The sequence below is a fragment of the Rhodnius prolixus genome, unplaced genomic scaffold (assembly GCF_049639745.1).
Source record: "Rhodnius prolixus isolate KJV_2025 unplaced genomic scaffold, Rpr scaffold_3, whole genome shotgun sequence".
Taxonomy (NCBI): Eukaryota; Metazoa; Arthropoda; class Insecta; order Hemiptera; family Reduviidae; genus Rhodnius; species Rhodnius prolixus.
This window is the reverse complement of record NW_027411603.1, coordinates 12667429-12686173: the sequence shown is the minus strand read 5'-3', so window position 1 is coordinate 12686173 and position 18745 is coordinate 12667429. Positions and strand designations below refer to the sequence as shown.

Here is an 18745-nt window from a genome sequence, read left to right as displayed (position 1 = left end):
AAATTAGAATTTATTAATACGTAAAAACCAAAAATTACTTTTAACGAGCAAGCGAGTCGCAAGAAGTTTAAAATTGCAAATAATTTTCAAATTTTTAAAATTGAGTTTTCATTGAAAGCATAACTTTTTTTTTTAAGTACAAGGTATGATTTTTGAGTTAAATGTGGATATTTTAAAAACGGAACATCGTATGAAGCTCAAATTTGTCAAGCAAAAATGTTAAGTCACGAACCGGGAGTTACCCTAGCTGGACCAGTGTCGGAGATATGGCTCCAGTCCCCTCTCGGATAGCTTCTTAGGGCATGGAAGTCCTTCCCACTAGTGCTGGTCTAGGTAAATGGTGCTCCCTCAAGTGAATTCGCAGATGATAGGTGGGGAACAGGAATACGCCAAAGTTACCCACACAGTTCCTTGGCCAAAGTGGAGAAGGTTATGTTATTTGATGACGAAGCCAACCCTTACGAGCAGGAGATTCCTCTATTCGATCCACAGAGACACAACAAGCTTCTTTTCGCTGCAGTACTTAGGGATTGCGACTCCCAATCACCGAATCTTTTGTAAAAAAAAAAAAAACCTACACCATAATCTCAGGTGTACGTGTGCCTACAAGCTTTGAGCTAGCAAATGTGTTAGCAAATGAAGGATGATGAAAATAGCTTTATCTGAACCCTATTTTCTATCTGCTTACATATATATATATAAAAAAAAGAGGCTTTTGGATCAACTTGAAAATATATTCCAGCGACTTACTAATATCGAAACCATGGTATCACCTACTTCATTTTAACTGACTAATATTTACTGCCGTAATTGCCAAATTTATAAATATGCAACACTATAGAGATTTTACAGAATGATACCACAATAACATATTAACAATAATCTCCCAGTTAAGTATCTATGAAAAAGTGTTTTTCAACGTTACGCTTTTTTTTGTGCAGTTTTTGACGTTCAACCATTATACAACTTAAATTTTAATGTATGTTCACTTAATAATATAGTAGTGATGTTGAAGCAGCATGACGTCACAGCTCCCCCTGAACTCTGTGAAGAAAATCTGTGGCCGAAAGAAGTGCCGTTCTACATATCTATTTTCCAACACAGCTTTTCTTTTATTATTATTATTATTATGTATAAATTTATTTTCAAGGAAATACTTCCAATGATTTTCTTTAAAAATTGAATACTTACAAAACATAAATGTAGGTTTATTACTTTATTTTGTAACATTTTCAACTAAACTTCATTCAAGCAGTGTTCTAAGCGAGATGTGAAGTTTAACTATCCTCTCTTTTCTACTATTTCAGTATAATAAACTTTATAAAACCTGAGTAGGACTTGTGTTTGAAAAATTCCTTGAGTTTGAATAATATCAGTCTACAGAGCTTTTCTTAATCGTATGGTTTTTGTTTTAGGAAGTCGGCGTTAATGTAGTTCGCCTTCCAATTAGGTTTGAATTTCTTTTTTTTTTAAAGAATATTTCTAGAAGAGCTATGATGTCTACTAGATTGGCAATATCGTCTTGTTATAAAGAACCTTTATAATATCGAATTCAAGCAACTGAGGGCAAATTCTAAGTTTCTAGAGAATTTGCATTAAGGATGTAGATGCGCTCTCATACAGTCTTGTAAATGTTCACTCCAAATGTTTTTACACAATTGAAAAAACTTAGAAAAAATTAACCTGCTGGCTGGCCAACTGAAACCACGTTTTCAGGATGACAGGTAACCTTGCTTGATGATAGTGTACGGTAGTCTTGACGGATATGAAGAGGTCATTAATAGACGTTGTAGCTGGAAGCGGTGTTGCTGTAGATTTGCCTCCGCCAGGACCTTCTACTAGATTGGTTTCTAAATAATCACCGGATAGTGATCTTGGAGCTCTTTCTTGCCAACCGACTTCCTGTGAGCAGAAAAATTAAACAAATATATAGCTTTAATTAATGTTTTTATACCAATTCAAAATACTGTTAGCAGAAATTACAAGGAAAATTGTAATTGTTACAAGTGAATTGTCAAGTATGGAAATTTTAGTATGGGATATTCGCGTGAGTAAAGTTAAATAATCGCTTATTATTTTTTTAGATGGGGCTTAACGCCAACTACCAATTAGGTTAAATATCCTGTGAGTACATCTCCAGATTTTCTTTATAAATAACGACAACCCTTAACCAACTTCCAGGACCTTGGATCTTAGTGAATTCCAGTTCAATTTAATCCGAGAAATCATGCGAACCCATAAGGAAGATGAATGGCAAAAAAAAGCTCCGCGGCTCCAGACAGCTCCCTCGGACTAAATATCCTTTTCTGACTAAAACGAACTTAGAAGAGTTTTATGAATTTCCCCAGAAAACCTGCGTAGTTACAAGCTGTTTTCGACAAGGATGCACTCTCTCGTTGTAGGGGACGGATGTTATTTAAGCACCAGAAATTTCCTGATCTTTCGAGTCCTCACTTCCTGGGTATTACCAAGAGCTGTGCGATTACCAGTTTTTTTTTTTTAAGCAGGATTTATTTCCCGAGGGTTACAGGGGAAAGAAGAGTTCGGTGCCAAGGAGTAGTTATTTCTGAAGTAGAAAATGTCGCTATAAAGCGTCCACTTCTTCCCCACATCTCTTTTGTAGTAATCTAATATTACACATTTCACAAAACTTTAAAATAGTTCCGACATTTTCCAAAATGCTAAAATAGAAAAACATGAAGATGGAACTGTGTGACCTATCACGAGCTTAGTCTTATCTAGTACTGATGGGTCACGTTTGGCAAGCTCTGGTTGTCAGCTTTGACCACAGGAACGTCTTCTTTTAATAAGATTAATTATTTTTTTTAGGACATTCCGAACATGTCCAAATAGTGAAATCTGGTTTTCATTAAACAATGCTTTCGAGTTCAAAAGTAATTAGGAATTCTATAATAAAGAACAATTATGAGGGAAGAGATAGGCTGAATAGTTAGCGAATACTGGATTCCAACGCGGAGATCACGGGTTCGAGTCCAGCTGCTGGCCCTTAGAATTTCTCTTCCTAGGTGCTTCTTACTGACCAGTGATGGACAGTGTTACCTTTAACGAGAGAACACTATGCGAAGGCCGGCAGTGTACAGAAAAAAGCTCATAGCCTCAGATGTTGACGTGCATCGAATACAAAAAACAAAACTATTGAGTATTAATTTCATCGCACTTAAGTTTTAATTAAATGTTTATTCAATTTTGTTAAATTTACATATGTGGGAGTAAGATCAAATCAAACCGCACAATCGTAGTGACTCGTAGAAATCTCTATCTTACTCCAGAGATGGAAATAGACGAACCATTTTCAGAGATTTCAGCATCCCTGTTGAAAGATATCCTCGCCCATCCCTTTGTGAAAGGAATAATGCATAAGGAATGATGTAGTGATGTTTTCCATTTTTACAGTTGATTGTTATTATTTCTCTAGCATACAATATTCCAAGCATCTATTTGGGTTTAGCGAACCAACTGGCAAAATGGAGTTTAAACCTACTCATCCACACTTCACACAGATACCATCATTCTGTGAACAGAAACTGACCAGCACACTGGCAGAGCCATAGTATATCTTTCGGTCCGCACTGGGTTTGAGCGTTTTCCTTTTCGACAGCAGCTCCACTACTGCACCATTAAATTTTTCTGATTTATTCGTACTATGGAAATATTAGTTGTAATCATGGCAAACACAAAAAGTTTTTTAGCAAATTAAAATTATATTCACTCGAAAAATTTTTGTAAGATTACTTAATTACAATAGCTGTAATAGTGCAGAGTAAGATGATTGTGTTTTTTAATAAAATGAACTTAATGGTAGGAAAATTTTTATTTTTTTTTAAATATAAGCTCAGAATTTACTAAGACACTTTTTCTTCCCAATTAGTGTCTATAGCACATTTCTGGTTCACTCGAAATCTAATCATTTATTTATATTATTTTATTTTTTTAATCAACAGATTTCTCTAAATAGACTGCGAATGATTATAGAGAAGGCTCACAAGCCATGTTGGTGTCAAAGGAGCTGGTTTCGAAATCAATGTTTCTAGTCATCCAGGAGGTAAAAAACCTTTCCTAAAAATTATATTTTTGATAAGATGATAGTGTGCATTTTATGTCCATAAACAAGCTGGCATCTTTAGAAAGGTTGAAATATGTATGCAAATCGTTAAGCCAAGTTTTAATTAAAAAAATATCTTTCTGTAATGGTAGCTCTGATACAGTTATAAGATTCTACAAATTATTTCTACATTATTCTATCAGGAAAAATTAGTTCCTACAAAAGCGTCTGGTCGGCCCAACGTGCCAAAGCATTTCCCGCCTCTATTTCTATTGTTGCTTGGCACAACAAAATGCCTCTTACGATGATATTTTTTACATCGCAACTAGATGCGGGGGAAGGACCGATGAACCCTATAAAGAAAGACGGTACTCTTTAAAGAATGGCTTTAATGAAAAAGTGAAGATATTTTTTTTTTTCATGATTATTGTTGGTCATTTATCCAGACTACTGGCAAGAGATCTGTGCTAATTGGCACAAAATAGTCACTAGCGGCAATTTTACAATATAAAGATTGGTTGGCATACACCATTAGAGGACAAACTTGTGTCTGGATATAAAGGTATGCGCTAACGAACCTCCCTTATTCCTAATTGCACTCATCTGGCCATTCTTCCCAGTAGTCTGGACTCTCTGTCTTTTTTAATTGTATTGTTTTCAATAACTACTATCAACGGAGCGAAAATGGACAGAGAAAATAATTTTAAGCATTTTTCACGAAATCGCTTAAGGAAAGACAATTTAAAAAAAAAATACATTTCACTATATTAGTCTAGGAAAGCATTTTTACATTAAATCTTATAAATTACCACAATTATGCGGAATTTCAAGAACGTCTTATTAGTTAGCATGATACAATATTAAATAGTTAATTTGCACGATAACAGCAATTGATCCCCCCTTCAAGTTCATTACAATCGCATTATCAACAAAAATAGTTCAAATCGTTATATATGTTTATCATTACTTTAAAGCCCGGCATCTTTTGCATCTGTTGATTACATTCTCTTAATATCAATAACAGAACGTAGTGCAATCGTCACAAATTTTCTATGATGAGTTTTCAACAAATGTACGAGTTTTTAGGGTATCTTGAGCCGAATGCCGTAAAGAGCTCAGGCCCTTAAAGTTCCTTAGGAACTCTTCCCGTCCTTGCAGCCTTCCGCATCTTTTGTCCAGGATGCCCGGACACTCAAACATGATTGTTATTGTTCCGTGTCTTAAATGGAAATAAATAAGTAGGTGTTAAAGGAAAAATTAAGACATTTAATTTTACTCAAGCAAACGTTTGCTACCGAAAAAAATTATGGATGCCTTAATTTATTTGGAATAAGAAACTTAAAATCCGAAATCTGACCGGAAAGCTAATTATTAATAAAATAAATCTCGTGTAGAAGATTCATTATTTTCTAACACCACCAAATTGCAACCGACGATTTTCTCCAAGCCTAATTTCTACTAAAATCATTTGGTTGCTCTTATTATGATTATATAAAATGTTCATATTAATACAGAATCACATTTCCAAAATGTTATGGATAAAGAATAAACGCTAAAATCGAAGAGCTCAACGAATCTGGTTGTATAAAAGAAAAGAAACAAAAAAGATCTTAAAAATATGAAGAGTAAATTATTAACGGATTTAATTGACGTATTCTACCAAAATATTTATTTAATAAATTGGTAAAAAACAATCAAAAATTAAAAGCTAGAACAGTCAAAGGTAAAAACAAATCGTTTAACTCGTACACATCGTTAAAAAATCAAATTGAAGCAACAGAATTTTCGTCAATATATACAAAATTTCAAGGATTAAAAGAAAAATACCATACATTTTTTAGTAGCTTTTTTTTTTTAAACAGATATTACAAAATATGGGACAACTAAAAAAAGCTTGGACCTACTTTCTGACATTTTGGACCTTAGTAACGGTACTTCATTAATATGATAAACTTAAAAATAAAAATAAATATTTTCAAGGAAAGTAATAACATGTCCAGCTCAAGAAAATACAACAAAAATTTAAAAAAAAAAAAAGCCAAAAAGTAGGTTATAATTACTTCAAATATTTATATATTTTACTATTTCCCTAACTCAAATTCGATAGAGTTTAATATATCCAAACAGGTTTACATTTAAAAAAAACAAAAATATAATCACATCAGTGGCAGGTGTATATTCCTAGTGATGCAAAAATGAGGTTGAATACTACTTATTTAGGAGGACGATATACACTGCCTAGGAGCTTATTTTTGATACGCGCATTGAACTGTTAGACATCAGTATGACTTTAAGTAAGTCATACTTGTTTTAACGAATTAACAGACAATTTGGTTGAGTACTAAGCTTATTAAATGAAATGTAAATTTTTCATGTTATGATTAGAATGATGAACTGATAAGCACTAAAATTCTTAGTTTACGTTTTATTTCGTTCGGGTGTGAAGCTTTAATAAATGTTCTCAGTCAATAACAGTTCATATTTTTAATAAAAGTAAGTAAATCATTGCAAATGCTTTGACAATCCAAACAATACCACTTTAAATGAAAATAAATATGCAGATTTTAAAACAGCCTTGATATTTATGCACTTGAGCTGCATAATTATTCAAAATAATATAAAAGAGACCTCTTTTGAAGGTAAGAGTCATTTGACAAAATTCTTGCAACGTCAAATTTATTTCAAGGTAATTTTGAATGTTGAAATACAAGTCTTTAGGTTTAAATATTAAAACATAGATGTAAATTATTAAAATTTATTAATTACTTGTAAACTAAATTACCTTTGGAAGTGAAAGATCACCAGAAGTGAAGATTTTTTCATGAAAGGCAATAAAAGCACAGAATACCACTGTAAACAGAATTAAAGATTGAAGGGTTTTTTTGAGACGAGGCATTTTTCTGTCATCCCATTGGGTGCCAATAATTAATAGCTACATATTGTCTTTTATTACATCGATCATAAAGCGATTAGTCCGCAGTAATAACACTATTCGATCAGTACAAAACACAAACACGACTAACTGTATCTCCGACATTTTGAATAACCAACTTTTACTACTGGCCCCTACTCCGAAAGAGAACTTGTTGGGGAGAGGGATACCCTGTCTTATACCCTCTGCGCTATCTAATGGTAAATATGTAGAACTAGCACCCTTATGGTAAATTTTTTCATGTCTTTAATTGCAAATTAAACCAAATTATAGCTTGTTTCGACAGTATAAAAAATTGCAACACTTACGGAAATTATTTACATTTGCAGTTATAATTTTTGAACCCTTGAACCCAAAAATTATAGGTTCAAAAGTTGGAGTATAAATCTTTTCAAAGATCAAAATGTGTTTTTTCTTTATTTTTTTTGTTTTACTCTATAAACAAAATTTTGCTTCCCAGATTAAAAATTATAAAGTAACTCTAATTTTAAAAAACAAATTTACAATCAAAGTAAATTATCTTCGAACGAGGAGCCGCCAAATGATTTTATTTAATTATGTTCACATTTCTTCTTCTATTGAAGAATCTTATTGAAGTCCTGCTTTCTGTAATGTTTAAAGGAATAATTTCCAATGATTGTAGTATTTACTCGTGTTATTGAAATACATAAAGCAACAGAAAACATTTTTACTCCATACGCAATACCAATGTAATTGAAGAGTTCAATATATTAGTAAATTAATTTCAAATGTTTCATATCAACTACCTTCTAGCTTTTATTAACTTTTGTTCTTTTAGGACTCCGATAATTTTATATCTCACTTAGATTACTGAACTTCAATTAAAATAATACCCGAGATAAAGTCTAGAAATGTTTACTAAAAGGTTAATTTAAATATTTTTCAAAAAATTAAATAATACTAATTTAACTTTAGTTTAAAAAGGAGAAAATGGACTAAAAATCTTACAAGTATTTTGGCATTGAAACAGGTATTGCAGACTGAAGAAATATTTAAACCATCAGCCATAACATTTATACAGCCGATCTGCAGAAATAATTTTTGAGAGTAACACTTTGTACCCAACGAAACCCTGCCTGGAATCAATTAATGATCAATAAAAATCACACTTTCAAACTGGAATATCAATAGGAGCATGTAATAACTTTGGATATCAGGGTGTTGCTATCTTGCAAACAAGGAGGAATAACAATATTTCTAGATGGTTGACTAGATCACATGACTTTTTATTCTTAGTAAAAAACCAATAAATCTAATTCAACTAATACTTAAGAAAAAAAAGTCAAAGAAGAATTTGCCGAATAGTTTGGGTCATTGCCAAATTCATAATGCTAAAAGTACAAAAATATTACCTCAACGCAATGTGTGTAGGGTAACGCAATGCGTGTTGACCTAATAATAATTCTGGCAAAGAACACAAAACCATAGCGTCATAGTTTTTTTTTTTTTTTTTTATAAAGTGCAAACTTTCATCAGTGATGACTCTAATCTTATCTCAAGGCTAGCTTTGTTTACACTGATTAAGCACTCTTTTTGCACGTTTCACCTTATACCGCGCTAGCCAAATGAAATGAATTAACGTCTATTTGGCATCCGTTTCCCACAAACATGAATCTCTGCCAGCTGTTTCATCGTCACGTGATATATTTCCACATTACAGTAGGAGATTAGGAGACTCAAGGATCACTGAATGGCCAGACTACCACGAGAAGCAAGTATAATTAGAATCTAGTGTCAGTAGCTTTACTTGTGTGCCATTAGGAATTAGTGTTTCTAGAAATTAAAAATTTAGTGTTACGAATAATTCAAAAGCTGCAATGAGTAAATTTGGTTGGTTGCGAAAAGTTAAAGAATTTAGTGAAAAACATCCAATCTGGAGAGGTATGATTTCATATGCAACAATATGGCCTGTTGGAAGTCTGGTACAGCAACACGTTGAAGGACGTGATGAAATGGATTTAGCAAGAACCGCTAGATTTCTATTTTTTGGTTCCTGTTATGTTGCACCTACTTTAAATTTATGGCTAAAACTTGCTAGGCATATGTGGCCTCAAAATAATTTAAGTTCTGCTTTAGCGAAGGTAAAATAATAATAATTTTTATCATAAACAAATATTGATATTTGCTGCACGGATAATGTACTGCTTAGAGTCCAGGAAATCCTTGCAGAAGTTCATTTTCCCCCGAGGATCCCAAGTTTTCCACTTATTTAAATATGGCTTAATAAATCGTTATATTTGCCCAGATACAATTTTATTAAGAAGAGTTAACCTGCATTTATACTGTTTACATGTAAGGTATTTTGAAATTTGCACTAATTATTGAACTAGTAAAATAATACTACTCCGTTTTGTTAATTACTTAATAAAATAGAGGCATTTATAAATACCATCTTTTATTTATTGTAGATTAAAGATTTTAGAACGAAGTATCATAAATTTGATTACACTCACATTTCTCACATGTATTTCGCTGACCCACTTGAAATAGCCTTCTGCTGTAATCAGTTCTATTTTTGTGAATTGACGCTGATAAAAAATTATTTGCAAGTCTGCAAAACAATTACCTCCATAAGAGAAGTACCTAAGTAATTCGTAACATTTTTTTTTAATAAGCTATTTAAATAAATTAACATTTAAAACAAGACATTGCATAACAAAAAAAAATCATAAAATTATAGCAGTAAAAAAGCACTACTAAGGAAGACATTTAACGAATATTGTGCAATGAAACATTTGCCAATTCGATTTCATTTGTCGAGAATGATGAGGATGATTTTGTGAGAACAACTTTACTTGATCTAAGTCAGAGGATATAAAAAATAATTTATTTTGGAGCAATTATGAAGCTGCCAAATTAACTTGAAGATATACGTACAAGTATATCAAGGGCAAACAGTAAATAACAATTATCATTCTAAATAATAATTATTATTTTTAATTGATTTCTAATAGATTCTAGATTCTATTCTCTCTAGACGTGTAAACCACAAGAGGCTAAATCAAATAAAATAGATTTCCCACTATTTTCTGACAATATTCCCATAAATTCTCTCTAATCATTTTCGGGCTAGATCGTAATGCTTCAATTCACTCCGAAAACTGGGATATTGAACATTCTATCTGATCTTTTTAATTAGTTGATAAATAAACCATTATTTTTTCACGGAAATTGCAATTAAAATTAAATTTGATGTTCCACCTTAATGAATTAAGCTTAAATTCTGATTCCAAAGCCTGAATCGTTTTGGGAATAATTTGTATTTTACCAAATTTTGTTTAATTGGAAAAATACTGCTTAGATTTCCATATTTCTGTTCCGAATAACAATATTCGGAACTTTATTATTTTTATTTACTATTTATTTAGTTTTAAAATGATAGAAATTGATAGATTACTTCATTAGTTTAGTAAGGATTAACCTCTCAGAAAAGAGCAATAATATAAATATATAATATTATTTTATATTATATTTGTTGAAAAAGAGTAGTGAATGTGGCCCTTGAAGAACATGAAACCACATCTCAAGTTAATATTAACTCAGAACCTTAAAATAAATCATGCGAGGAAAATATTTGTATGTAATAGAGACATATAATGCATTTAATTTATCAAGTAGATAAAAGAAATTGTGGCATTTAAAAAAAAAAACTCGAAACCCCTAAGTTTAGTATGAATATTATAGGTCTTTCAAATAATAAAACATCAAAAATCTAGCAGCATGGAATGGAATATTTTAAAATTGCTAAAGTAGGGTAATCTTCTCAAAATAATTTAAGGCCTGACGATTCACTAACCACTATACCAATAAGTAAAAGGGCACAGTTAGAAATGCTCACCATGAGATGTTTCCACATATAACAATATATACTTAATAGCTGATTATATTCTGCGGTTGAATAAGGTTATTGGAGCAAACCTAGACACTTGAGCTAAAAAAATGTCATTACCAGTGTTTCTGGTGAGATCTTAAGGAAGGTACCAATTCAGAGATGAATCGATAATATAAATAGTCCATTCAGAAAATGTGTGGGTTTCCAGTTAAAATTTTCTTATGAATGCGCCACATGTAGTGGTTGCTCACATCTAGAGACTCAATAAGCCGAAAGTCATAGTTTTTTGGATTAAAAAAAAAAATCCAACGTCCGCACTTCAAACCTATCTATAGCATTTTGCACCGAGCAGCCCAATATCTGTTAATCATTGAAGCCCTTAGAAAAATGGGTCTGCAGCAAATCACGCCTCGTAACTGTTCTAAAATAGAAAGACATAGTAAAAGGTAAATGGCCACAGATTATTTATTCTCTATGATTTTATAGTCATGTACAATTTGAACGGTACACATTTTACCACCCCAAGGAAACTAATAATGTAGAGTAAAAGTCGTACCCTATAGCTAGAGAATGATAAAGAAATCGCTCTTTAAAAGTTACATTTCCTGGCGTTTCTTGATAAAACCTATTCCTGACTTAACGCACATGAATCACTATGTGTAACCGAACAACATCCAATACCTCTTTATGAGTCTAACGGCTTCAAAGAGAAGTAGAAATTTTATCTCTCATTTTTTTACACAAATTTTTAAATTTCTAGTCTAAATTTAGTCTTTTGTTTATTTTATACATATAATATGAAAATGAAATTATGATCTCAAGTATTTTACTGGCACATTTAATTCAGTTTTAAAAACTTAGAATCATGTTTGCAGGCTGCTGTTGAACAGATTTCTTACACCCCATTTGCAATGGTCAGTTTTTACTTTGGAATGTCATTGCTGGAAGGAAAATCTATCAAAGAAGCTAACCATGAAGTTGCCGATAAATTTTTCCCAACATACAAGGTCAAAATCATTGTTATTTTATGATGTTTATAAAGTTTAAACAATCGCCTATTAAAGAAATCTGTTAAATGCATCTCTTCACAGGCCTGAATTCTGAACTTACTGAAAAATTAAGCGAACTGAAATCCCAAAATAAGGAAATAAAAACAAGAAATTTATTTTTTGACCTTCACCAAGTTCTTTCTATTCAATTTTATTGAATTATAAAACTTGAGGGATTTCTTGGAGACCAGAGAAAAAAAATTCGCAAAAGCAATGGTTTAGAACTTTGGACTTAGTACTTTTGGTCCTGCAGTCACTGTTTAAGAAAGAAAAACTAGATTCTCTGTTTGCTAGTTGCAAAATCAACAAGTGGATAAACCCTGGACCCCGTTAAGAGGGGCGGTCACCAGCAAATGCAGTGCGATCTGGCCAGGTTTAAAATTCGATTTTTCTGAATCCAAGGCTAGATTAAACCGGCATGAACACTTAGCCAAGCCAAGATCTTGCGACCAGTTATCAGTGGAACTGCTTAGGGGGTGCTGTTTGCCTTGATAGCAGCCGCTAGTATGTGAACTTGTAAAACGTATGCTGGCCTTAAGAAATTGCCCCAAGGACAAGGTGGAAGAGTGCTACTCGGAACGATCGCGAAGTCTTTGCTACTAGTACTATTTATTAACTAGTTACTTCAACCTAATGCAGGATCCGAGACTCCCAAAAATCATTACATATCAGCCCAAATTTAGGTAGCAAGGATCCAGAATAGAGAAATAATTCTGAATATTAGTTCTTGCTAACTATTCGTGACATCTGTCATGCAAATGAAGAAAGAAACTTGAGCGTGGAGAGAACAACTACTTTCCGTCGTGGTGTGCTTAATGCAGGTATTATATTTAAATAATAAGCAGCATTGTTCAAGCAGCAAAAAGGCCCAATATGTAACAAAGTCTTGTAAGTAGTCACTTACTCTTATCAGCCCAATTAAAGTCCAATGCTCTTCAACATTGTTACGTGTAGAATATTCACCACTTGTATTGAATTGACTGATCAAATTAATTCTACACTTCAGTTCTAGAATTTGTTATGATTTGAAACATTATTACTTGTTCTGTAAAAAAAAAAACATTTAATTTAAATGTAATTTCTTTTGCTTTAAACATTAATAACCAATTCAAGTAAACATTAGTTCCTATACTATAAATTTAGTAAAGGAAACTTCATACCTTACGCAGGTAAGGTGATAATTAATTATTACGTATTTCTGAATGTATATATTGTTTGTCTGTTATAGGTTGGAGTATGTGTATGGCCAGTATTACAAACTATAAACTATACATTCATATCAGAAAAAAATAGGGTTCCTTTCGTTAGTGCTTGCAGCCTAGTTTGGTCGACCTTTTTAGCTTATATGAAACATTTAGAAGGTAGCCACTTTAAACCGCCTATTGCACTTCCTCTGAAACATCAATAATAAAACATTTTAGAATGTAGAGCTACTAAACTGTTTATTAATAACAAGATCGATGTAAATTGTTTTTATTGCCTTAATAAATTTTGTAAAATACAATTTTTTTACCATAGTCTCGTTTAAATCTTCACCCATTATCCCAAGATTGTTATTGAAAGAAAGAATAGGATTATGTATGGCTTTTAAAAATTGAACTACTCTCTTGAGACTATTGATTAAAAAGAGATTTATTTTAAAATACTGATTTGTGTCACATGAAGAAAGCGATTTTTCACTTTAGTTACGCCTTCAACCAATGAGTTATTAACTAGAAGAAGAAAAAACTTTTATCTTTCTCTTTTTATCTCACCTCAAGTTTTTATTTCCTTTATATTATTTTCAAATACATCAACTTCTCTCTGCCAAGCAAAGACTTGGCACATTTTTAGTTTACGACATATCACATTGCAAAAGCAAAAACACTTCAAATCAAAACCCCCACAATAGATGGCACTATCATCCTCTACCGTTAGGTAGCGTCGTATTATTCCTGACAAAAATCTATTATAATATATGTGATATTTTTTTTAAATGTTTACCTAATTGTTTTAGTATTAGTTACTAATGTATTAGCTTATGTTCATTATTAATTGGTATTTTTTGTGACTCTTACACCAATACGTGACCCTTTAAATGAGGCTTGTTCCCCATGAACTACGTTCATTTAAATTTAAAAGCATTTTTTTTTAAATAAAAAATGTTGAATGTAACTTTTAAAAATCGTTTTTTTTTACTTTTTTTTAAAAAAAAATTGTTTTTCTAATTGATTCTCTATTATTTTATTGTTTAACCGCCATGTTGGATGACTAAATTCAGTAGTTTGATGTGTGAATTGTGTTCTAAGTAATCATTTCGCGGTTAAATGAAACCTGAAGAATTATCATTTATTGATTAGTTTTTTAAAATGTTTAGGAGAAAATCTGATGTGGACAAACATGTCAAAGACCTTCTTCGTAAAGTTAAAAACGAGCATGAGGTAAATAAAAAATATTAGTCAATATTAAATTGCCGCCTTGAGTAATGAAAGGTTATTTTGTCACAAAAGTGCTTGTGACATGCAATTTCTTTATTTAAAATATATTATTTTCAATAATTAATGCAAGATTCATTTGCTTACAAAAAAAAATCTGGTATTATAACGTAGTACAACTACTATTTAAACGCAGTTAAGAAGTTTTACAGATGCAATAGTTTTTCTTTTGTAACTATTATTTGTTTTTAACTTGCATAATATTTGGCGTATTTTTCATTGTTTGCTCAAGACACGGTGCCAAAAATTATCAGATTATGATTTTACTGTGTAGCGTAAACTTTACGTGAGAAAAAAAGGGGTTATCCCTTTCTAGGTTAACCAAAAGAGTGATTCCATATAGAAAAGAAAAAATAAAATGCATGTTTATCCAAAAAAACACCCTGAATTTCAGAAGAATTTGAATTGGCATTGAATTATTTTTATAAAGGTGCCACCAGGGGACACCCTTCGCTTAGACCTACAAAAAAGAGTGGATTTTTGAAATGTTTAAATTGTTTCTTTGTAACTAGTGTGCTCGTCAACTTTTATATTTCATTATTTTTTTTTAAAAAAAAAAAGAAGACCACGAGGTAACTTCTATGCCGAATTTCAATCTGTTTTAAAAGTAATGTTAATTATTCTTTCAGCGAAATCTTCGTTGCTACCACATTGCTTCCATGTATTATAAGGCACAGGATTTCGACTCCGCGAAGAAATATGTTACCATGTATCTATCTGTGAGGGATGATTCATCTTTAGCTCATAAACTTCTAGGTCAGTGTTATGAAGGTCTCAATTTAAAGGATAAGGCGCTTGGGGCGTATCGTCGTTCTTTAGAACTTGAGGCTAATCAGGCGGAACTTATACTTAAAAGTAAGTTTTAAATGGACATAAAATTATTTTGACTTATCAAATATGGATGCATTTTTTAAACATTTGTGTCACGTTTTAGTTTGTGAACTCTTCTGTGATAAAGATGTTGAGTTTGATCCCGTTATGGCTAGATATTGGGCAGATAGAGCATCCTCCCTTTTTCCCCATGATCCCTCCGTTTTTATGCTTAAGGAAAAGCTTCTTTCTTCAGATGACAGCATTGCTTCAAACGATTTGGAGAATCTTTTAAATTGTGAGTTTAAATGTAATTTATTAACTGTGTGAGTGATCTGTGGCAGAAGTAAGTGCTCAGAATAAACTTGTAATACTCTTGGAAGTACTTGATCGTATAAGTTGTAGACTTAGCCCTTCTTTTTCTTTAATTTTAGCTGAACTAAAGGCTAGACCTTCAGACATAGCTGTTAGAATCAAACTTTTAAACCTTTATGTTGATTCTGGGCGTACTGAATTGGCATTAAATCATGTAACTGATATAGAGAAAAGACAATCCCATAACACTAATCTTCCTTGGTATCAATGTGTAAGCCATATTTGTGAAGTGAGTACATATCTTCCTCAAATACCCATCATAAGATAGAATAAAAGTTAAAATGCTATTTATACTTAAATTTATTTTTATTTTAAAGGTGTATCACAAAGAAAATTCATCAAAATGTGACTGGGAATTCTACGTTCAGTGGTTGTCAGCGATCGATAGAGTATGTTCTCTCAGTCTTAGTGAAGTATTACAAGGCGGGGAATTAACCGAGTCAATAGAAACAGTTTACAAGTAAGTTAATCAATGCAAAAAACATTTATTCTTCAGTCTAATTTTTTACTTTCTCTCATGCTAGTAAAAAAGTTTCATAGGACTGGTATTTTTATTTGTTTCTATTTATGTGTGGTACATGAGGAATTGTTAGCCCAGATCTCCAACAGAATGATCCCATTTACTGATTAAATTTTCTAATTACTTGTGATTTTCTAGAAATTTATCAAAACGTTTTTACTTATGCAGTCTGCGAATCCTATAACTTGTTCAGGCACATTACATTTTAACTGAAAGTTTAGATTCCATTCTAATGATATACTGTATATCTGTTTCTACTTTGGTGCATTACATAGCCGCTTCAGAATCCTGCCCTATCCTGCAGCAATTGTCTAACCAAAAAGAGCCCTCCGACTACTCTTATCTTCGTTTGGCTCCAGGGCTTCGTATTAGCTGCTAATCATTCCATATACTAGGTGACAAAATATTGGGAAATGAAGAAGCGGATAGTATCAATGTTTGTGGAATGTACCGTGTGCTCGAGTGACAAAACTTATGAAACAAAGCTGCAGCCAAAAATAAATTTTAAGCTTTGTGGTGTGAATCGAATAAGGCCTAAGGATGAATTGATGTGACAATATTCTGTGTTAGAGATACTATAGACAAAAAACGTGAATTGGTTCCCGAAGCTCAAAATACTTTAAACCGTTTGGTAAGCAGACGTGACTGCCGAAAGGTCTAGCCTGTACTTGTCCCAAGGTTAGGTGCTGCCTTTGCAGCGCATGCAAGAAAACAGGATAAGTAGTAACCAACCGCATTTGAAATATGGAAAATGTAAATTGGTTGAAATATCACTGGTGCTCGTGTAGCGTTATTGCCTCTCCAAATGGATGCGAGGCACTGAGAAGACTCTTCGTTTTCACTAACTAACTACTTCATTCTCTTATTAATTAACCAAAGCCTTGAGGGCACTGACCGAAAATATTTGTCGGACATTATGCCATCAAAGATTAGTCCGGTACACTTTTATTACATGGGCATTGTTTAAAGTATAAACATGTGCTAAAATTCACTTTCCTGAAAGATTGTTGTTTTTTCCGTTTTTCTCATTTTCTCGATGGCCCCATAGCTAAAAATTGAGTTACTAACGATCTTATTTATTTAAAAATTTATATTTGGTGGGCTTGAGGAGAGGGATATGGCACACTCTCTTTTTGATTATAGTTAAGTACCAGCCCAATAGTGAAGGCAATTACAAATATTTTGTAAATATCCAAAAGTTGCACAGTTTTCAAAAGAATTGCAATATTAGGAAGTCGTGTTAAACATAAGATTCATTATTATTTTACTGATTTTGTCATTTCCCATTCATTTACAGCTTAGATCAGATCATTTTTCAAGCTAACAGTAACATTGCAAATCCATCAGAGATTTTTAAAGAATTTATTAAACATATTGGTTCCCAGCTCATGTTTCATATAACAATGTTGTTATTGAAACGTGCTAAAAAGGTTAGTTATGCCATTATCTGAATGTAGTTCATGCTTTATTTATTTACGTTTTTATTTTCATAAGTTCCTTACTTTCTAAATGATTAATACTTAACATTTTTTTCTCTATGGAAAGCAGGGAAATGGTTTGTGGAAGGAAACTAAGAAGATGATAGTGCCCCTTTTACTTATAGCTACATTCGATTCACCAAAACATGCTTTACACAACAACACAATGACTGAATCAAATAAAAAAATGTATAAAATCTGGTACAACCACAGTCGTTGTAGAATAGTGCAAGCAGGTCAGCTTTTTTCAATAATTTTCATATTACTTGTTTATTTTAGTGAAAATTTGTTACAGCCAGATTTTTTGTGAATTTCAGGTCAGATGTTGCTCTCATTAGTGAAAGAAGCACACTCAGAAAAACTATTTTTGGAAAAAGTGTTTCATTTTACAGTCAATAATTGGAAATTACTGATTTTTCAGGTAATTCTTTAGACCTGGTTTATTAAAAATGTAATTCAAATTTAGAGGCTTATTCATAAATTTTAGTTTTAAAGCACCTGTAGTTTTATTTCACTATTCAAGTGTTCTTACTCATTTTTTTTTTTCATTTGATTAAGATCCAGAACGAGAAAATTTTGCTTATGAACGATTTGTACTTACATTTGGTTTGGGGATCGTGGTAGCTGAAGATTTATTTATTTTTATTGTTATCCAATTTTCTAACGTACTGCCTATACCGAAATAATTCTTTTATGACAGTGTTTTATGTGCTGGGGGGGGGGCTATACTTAACAGAAGTATTATTGGGGAAATAGTTACATTTTAACAAGTATTTGAAGAAGTGGGGCCAGCAGTGTTACTTAATGTAGCTTATATTTTTCGTCATTGCACGACGAAATGATTATTTGGTTACCTATCATCATAAATGATGATTTGTATTCCTGACCTGTTTCGGACGTTCATCTGTCATCAGTGGTTGATCAATCAGTTTGTTTTCGAGAATTTGACTTTAACTATAATATGATAGTACTAGAATAATCCTTTACTCAAGTGTCAGATTAGATCTTCTAGATCATGGTAGCGTAGTTTTTTTGATCGACTACCATGGAATCTAATTCTTGCTAGTAACTCCACTCACATTTTTTTCATAAAAAATAACAGCTTTAGGGCGCTAAAACCGTAGCAGTTCATGTGTCAAATTAAAATAATAATAAATAGTTGCTATTCAACAAACTTTATTTGTAACTTAA

At 32.1% G+C, this 18745-nt stretch overlaps 3 protein-coding genes and 1 long non-coding RNA gene across 8 annotated transcripts in view; 2 read left to right on the top strand and 2 right to left on the bottom strand.

The window, feature by feature from the left end:
- The window catches only part of fng (Fringe glycosyltransferase), a 100988-nt gene extending 93875 nt beyond the window's left edge, over positions 1 to 7113 (bottom strand). The window contains exons 1-2 of the mRNA XM_074127438.1: positions 6846 to 7113; positions 1684 to 1902 (exon numbers count right to left, since the gene is read on the bottom strand). Coding sequence (XP_073983539.1) covers positions 1684 to 1902; positions 6846 to 6959 — 333 coding nt within the window. The 5' untranslated portion in view covers positions 6960 to 7113. The remainder of the gene's footprint in view (positions 1 to 1683; positions 1903 to 6845) is intronic.
- Positions 7114 to 8490: 1377 nt separating this feature from the next.
- Positions 8491 to 13414, top strand: LOC141453807 (mpv17-like protein). Its single transcript, XM_074127443.1, has 3 exons — positions 8491 to 9097; positions 11724 to 11855; positions 13126 to 13414. The coding sequence occupies exons 1-3, from the start codon at positions 8834 to 8836 to the stop codon at positions 13303 to 13305; spliced, it is 576 nt and encodes a 191-aa protein (XP_073983544.1). The 5' UTR covers positions 8491 to 8833; the 3' UTR covers positions 13306 to 13414.
- Positions 9212 to 13847, bottom strand: LOC141453815 (uncharacterized). The gene is made up of 4 exons (XR_012458204.1): positions 13652 to 13847; positions 13058 to 13290; positions 12802 to 12942; positions 9212 to 9567 (listed from the first exon to the last, which is right to left on the bottom strand). It is a non-coding gene; the product is annotated as an uncharacterized lncRNA (long non-coding RNA).
- A 284-nt stretch (positions 13848 to 14131) lies between these two features.
- The window catches only part of Nup358 (nucleoporin 358), a 33722-nt gene continuing 29108 nt past the window's right edge, over positions 14132 to 18745 (top strand). For 4 of the 5 annotated variants that reach the window (XM_074127394.1, XM_074127393.1, XM_074127392.1 and 1 more), the window contains exons 1-8: positions 14132 to 14317; positions 15001 to 15226; positions 15306 to 15479; positions 15616 to 15785; positions 15874 to 16016; positions 17374 to 17506; positions 17622 to 17790; positions 17872 to 17975. In XM_074127394.1, coding sequence (XP_073983495.1) covers positions 14246 to 14317; positions 15001 to 15226; positions 15306 to 15479; positions 15616 to 15785; positions 15874 to 16016; positions 17374 to 17506; positions 17622 to 17790; positions 17872 to 17975 — 1191 coding nt within the window. In that variant the 5' untranslated portion in view covers positions 14132 to 14245. The remainder of the gene's footprint in view (positions 14318 to 15000; positions 15227 to 15305; positions 15480 to 15615; positions 15786 to 15873; positions 16017 to 17373; positions 17507 to 17621; positions 17791 to 17871; positions 17976 to 18745) is intronic. The other variant, XM_074127391.1, reaches the window with a different exon arrangement.

Coding starts and splice junctions, on each gene's coding strand:
- LOC141453807 (XM_074127443.1), top strand. CDS start 8,834: ATGAGTAAATTTGGTTGGTTGCGAAAAGTTAAAGAATTTAGTGAAAAA. Junction 9,098..11,723: donor TAAGTTCTGCTTTAGCGAAG/GTAAAATAATAA, acceptor TCATGTTTGCAG/GCTGCTGTTGAACAGATTTC. Junction 11,856..13,125: donor AATTTTTCCCAACATACAAG/GTCAAAATCATT, acceptor TGTCTGTTATAG/GTTGGAGTATGTGTATGGCC.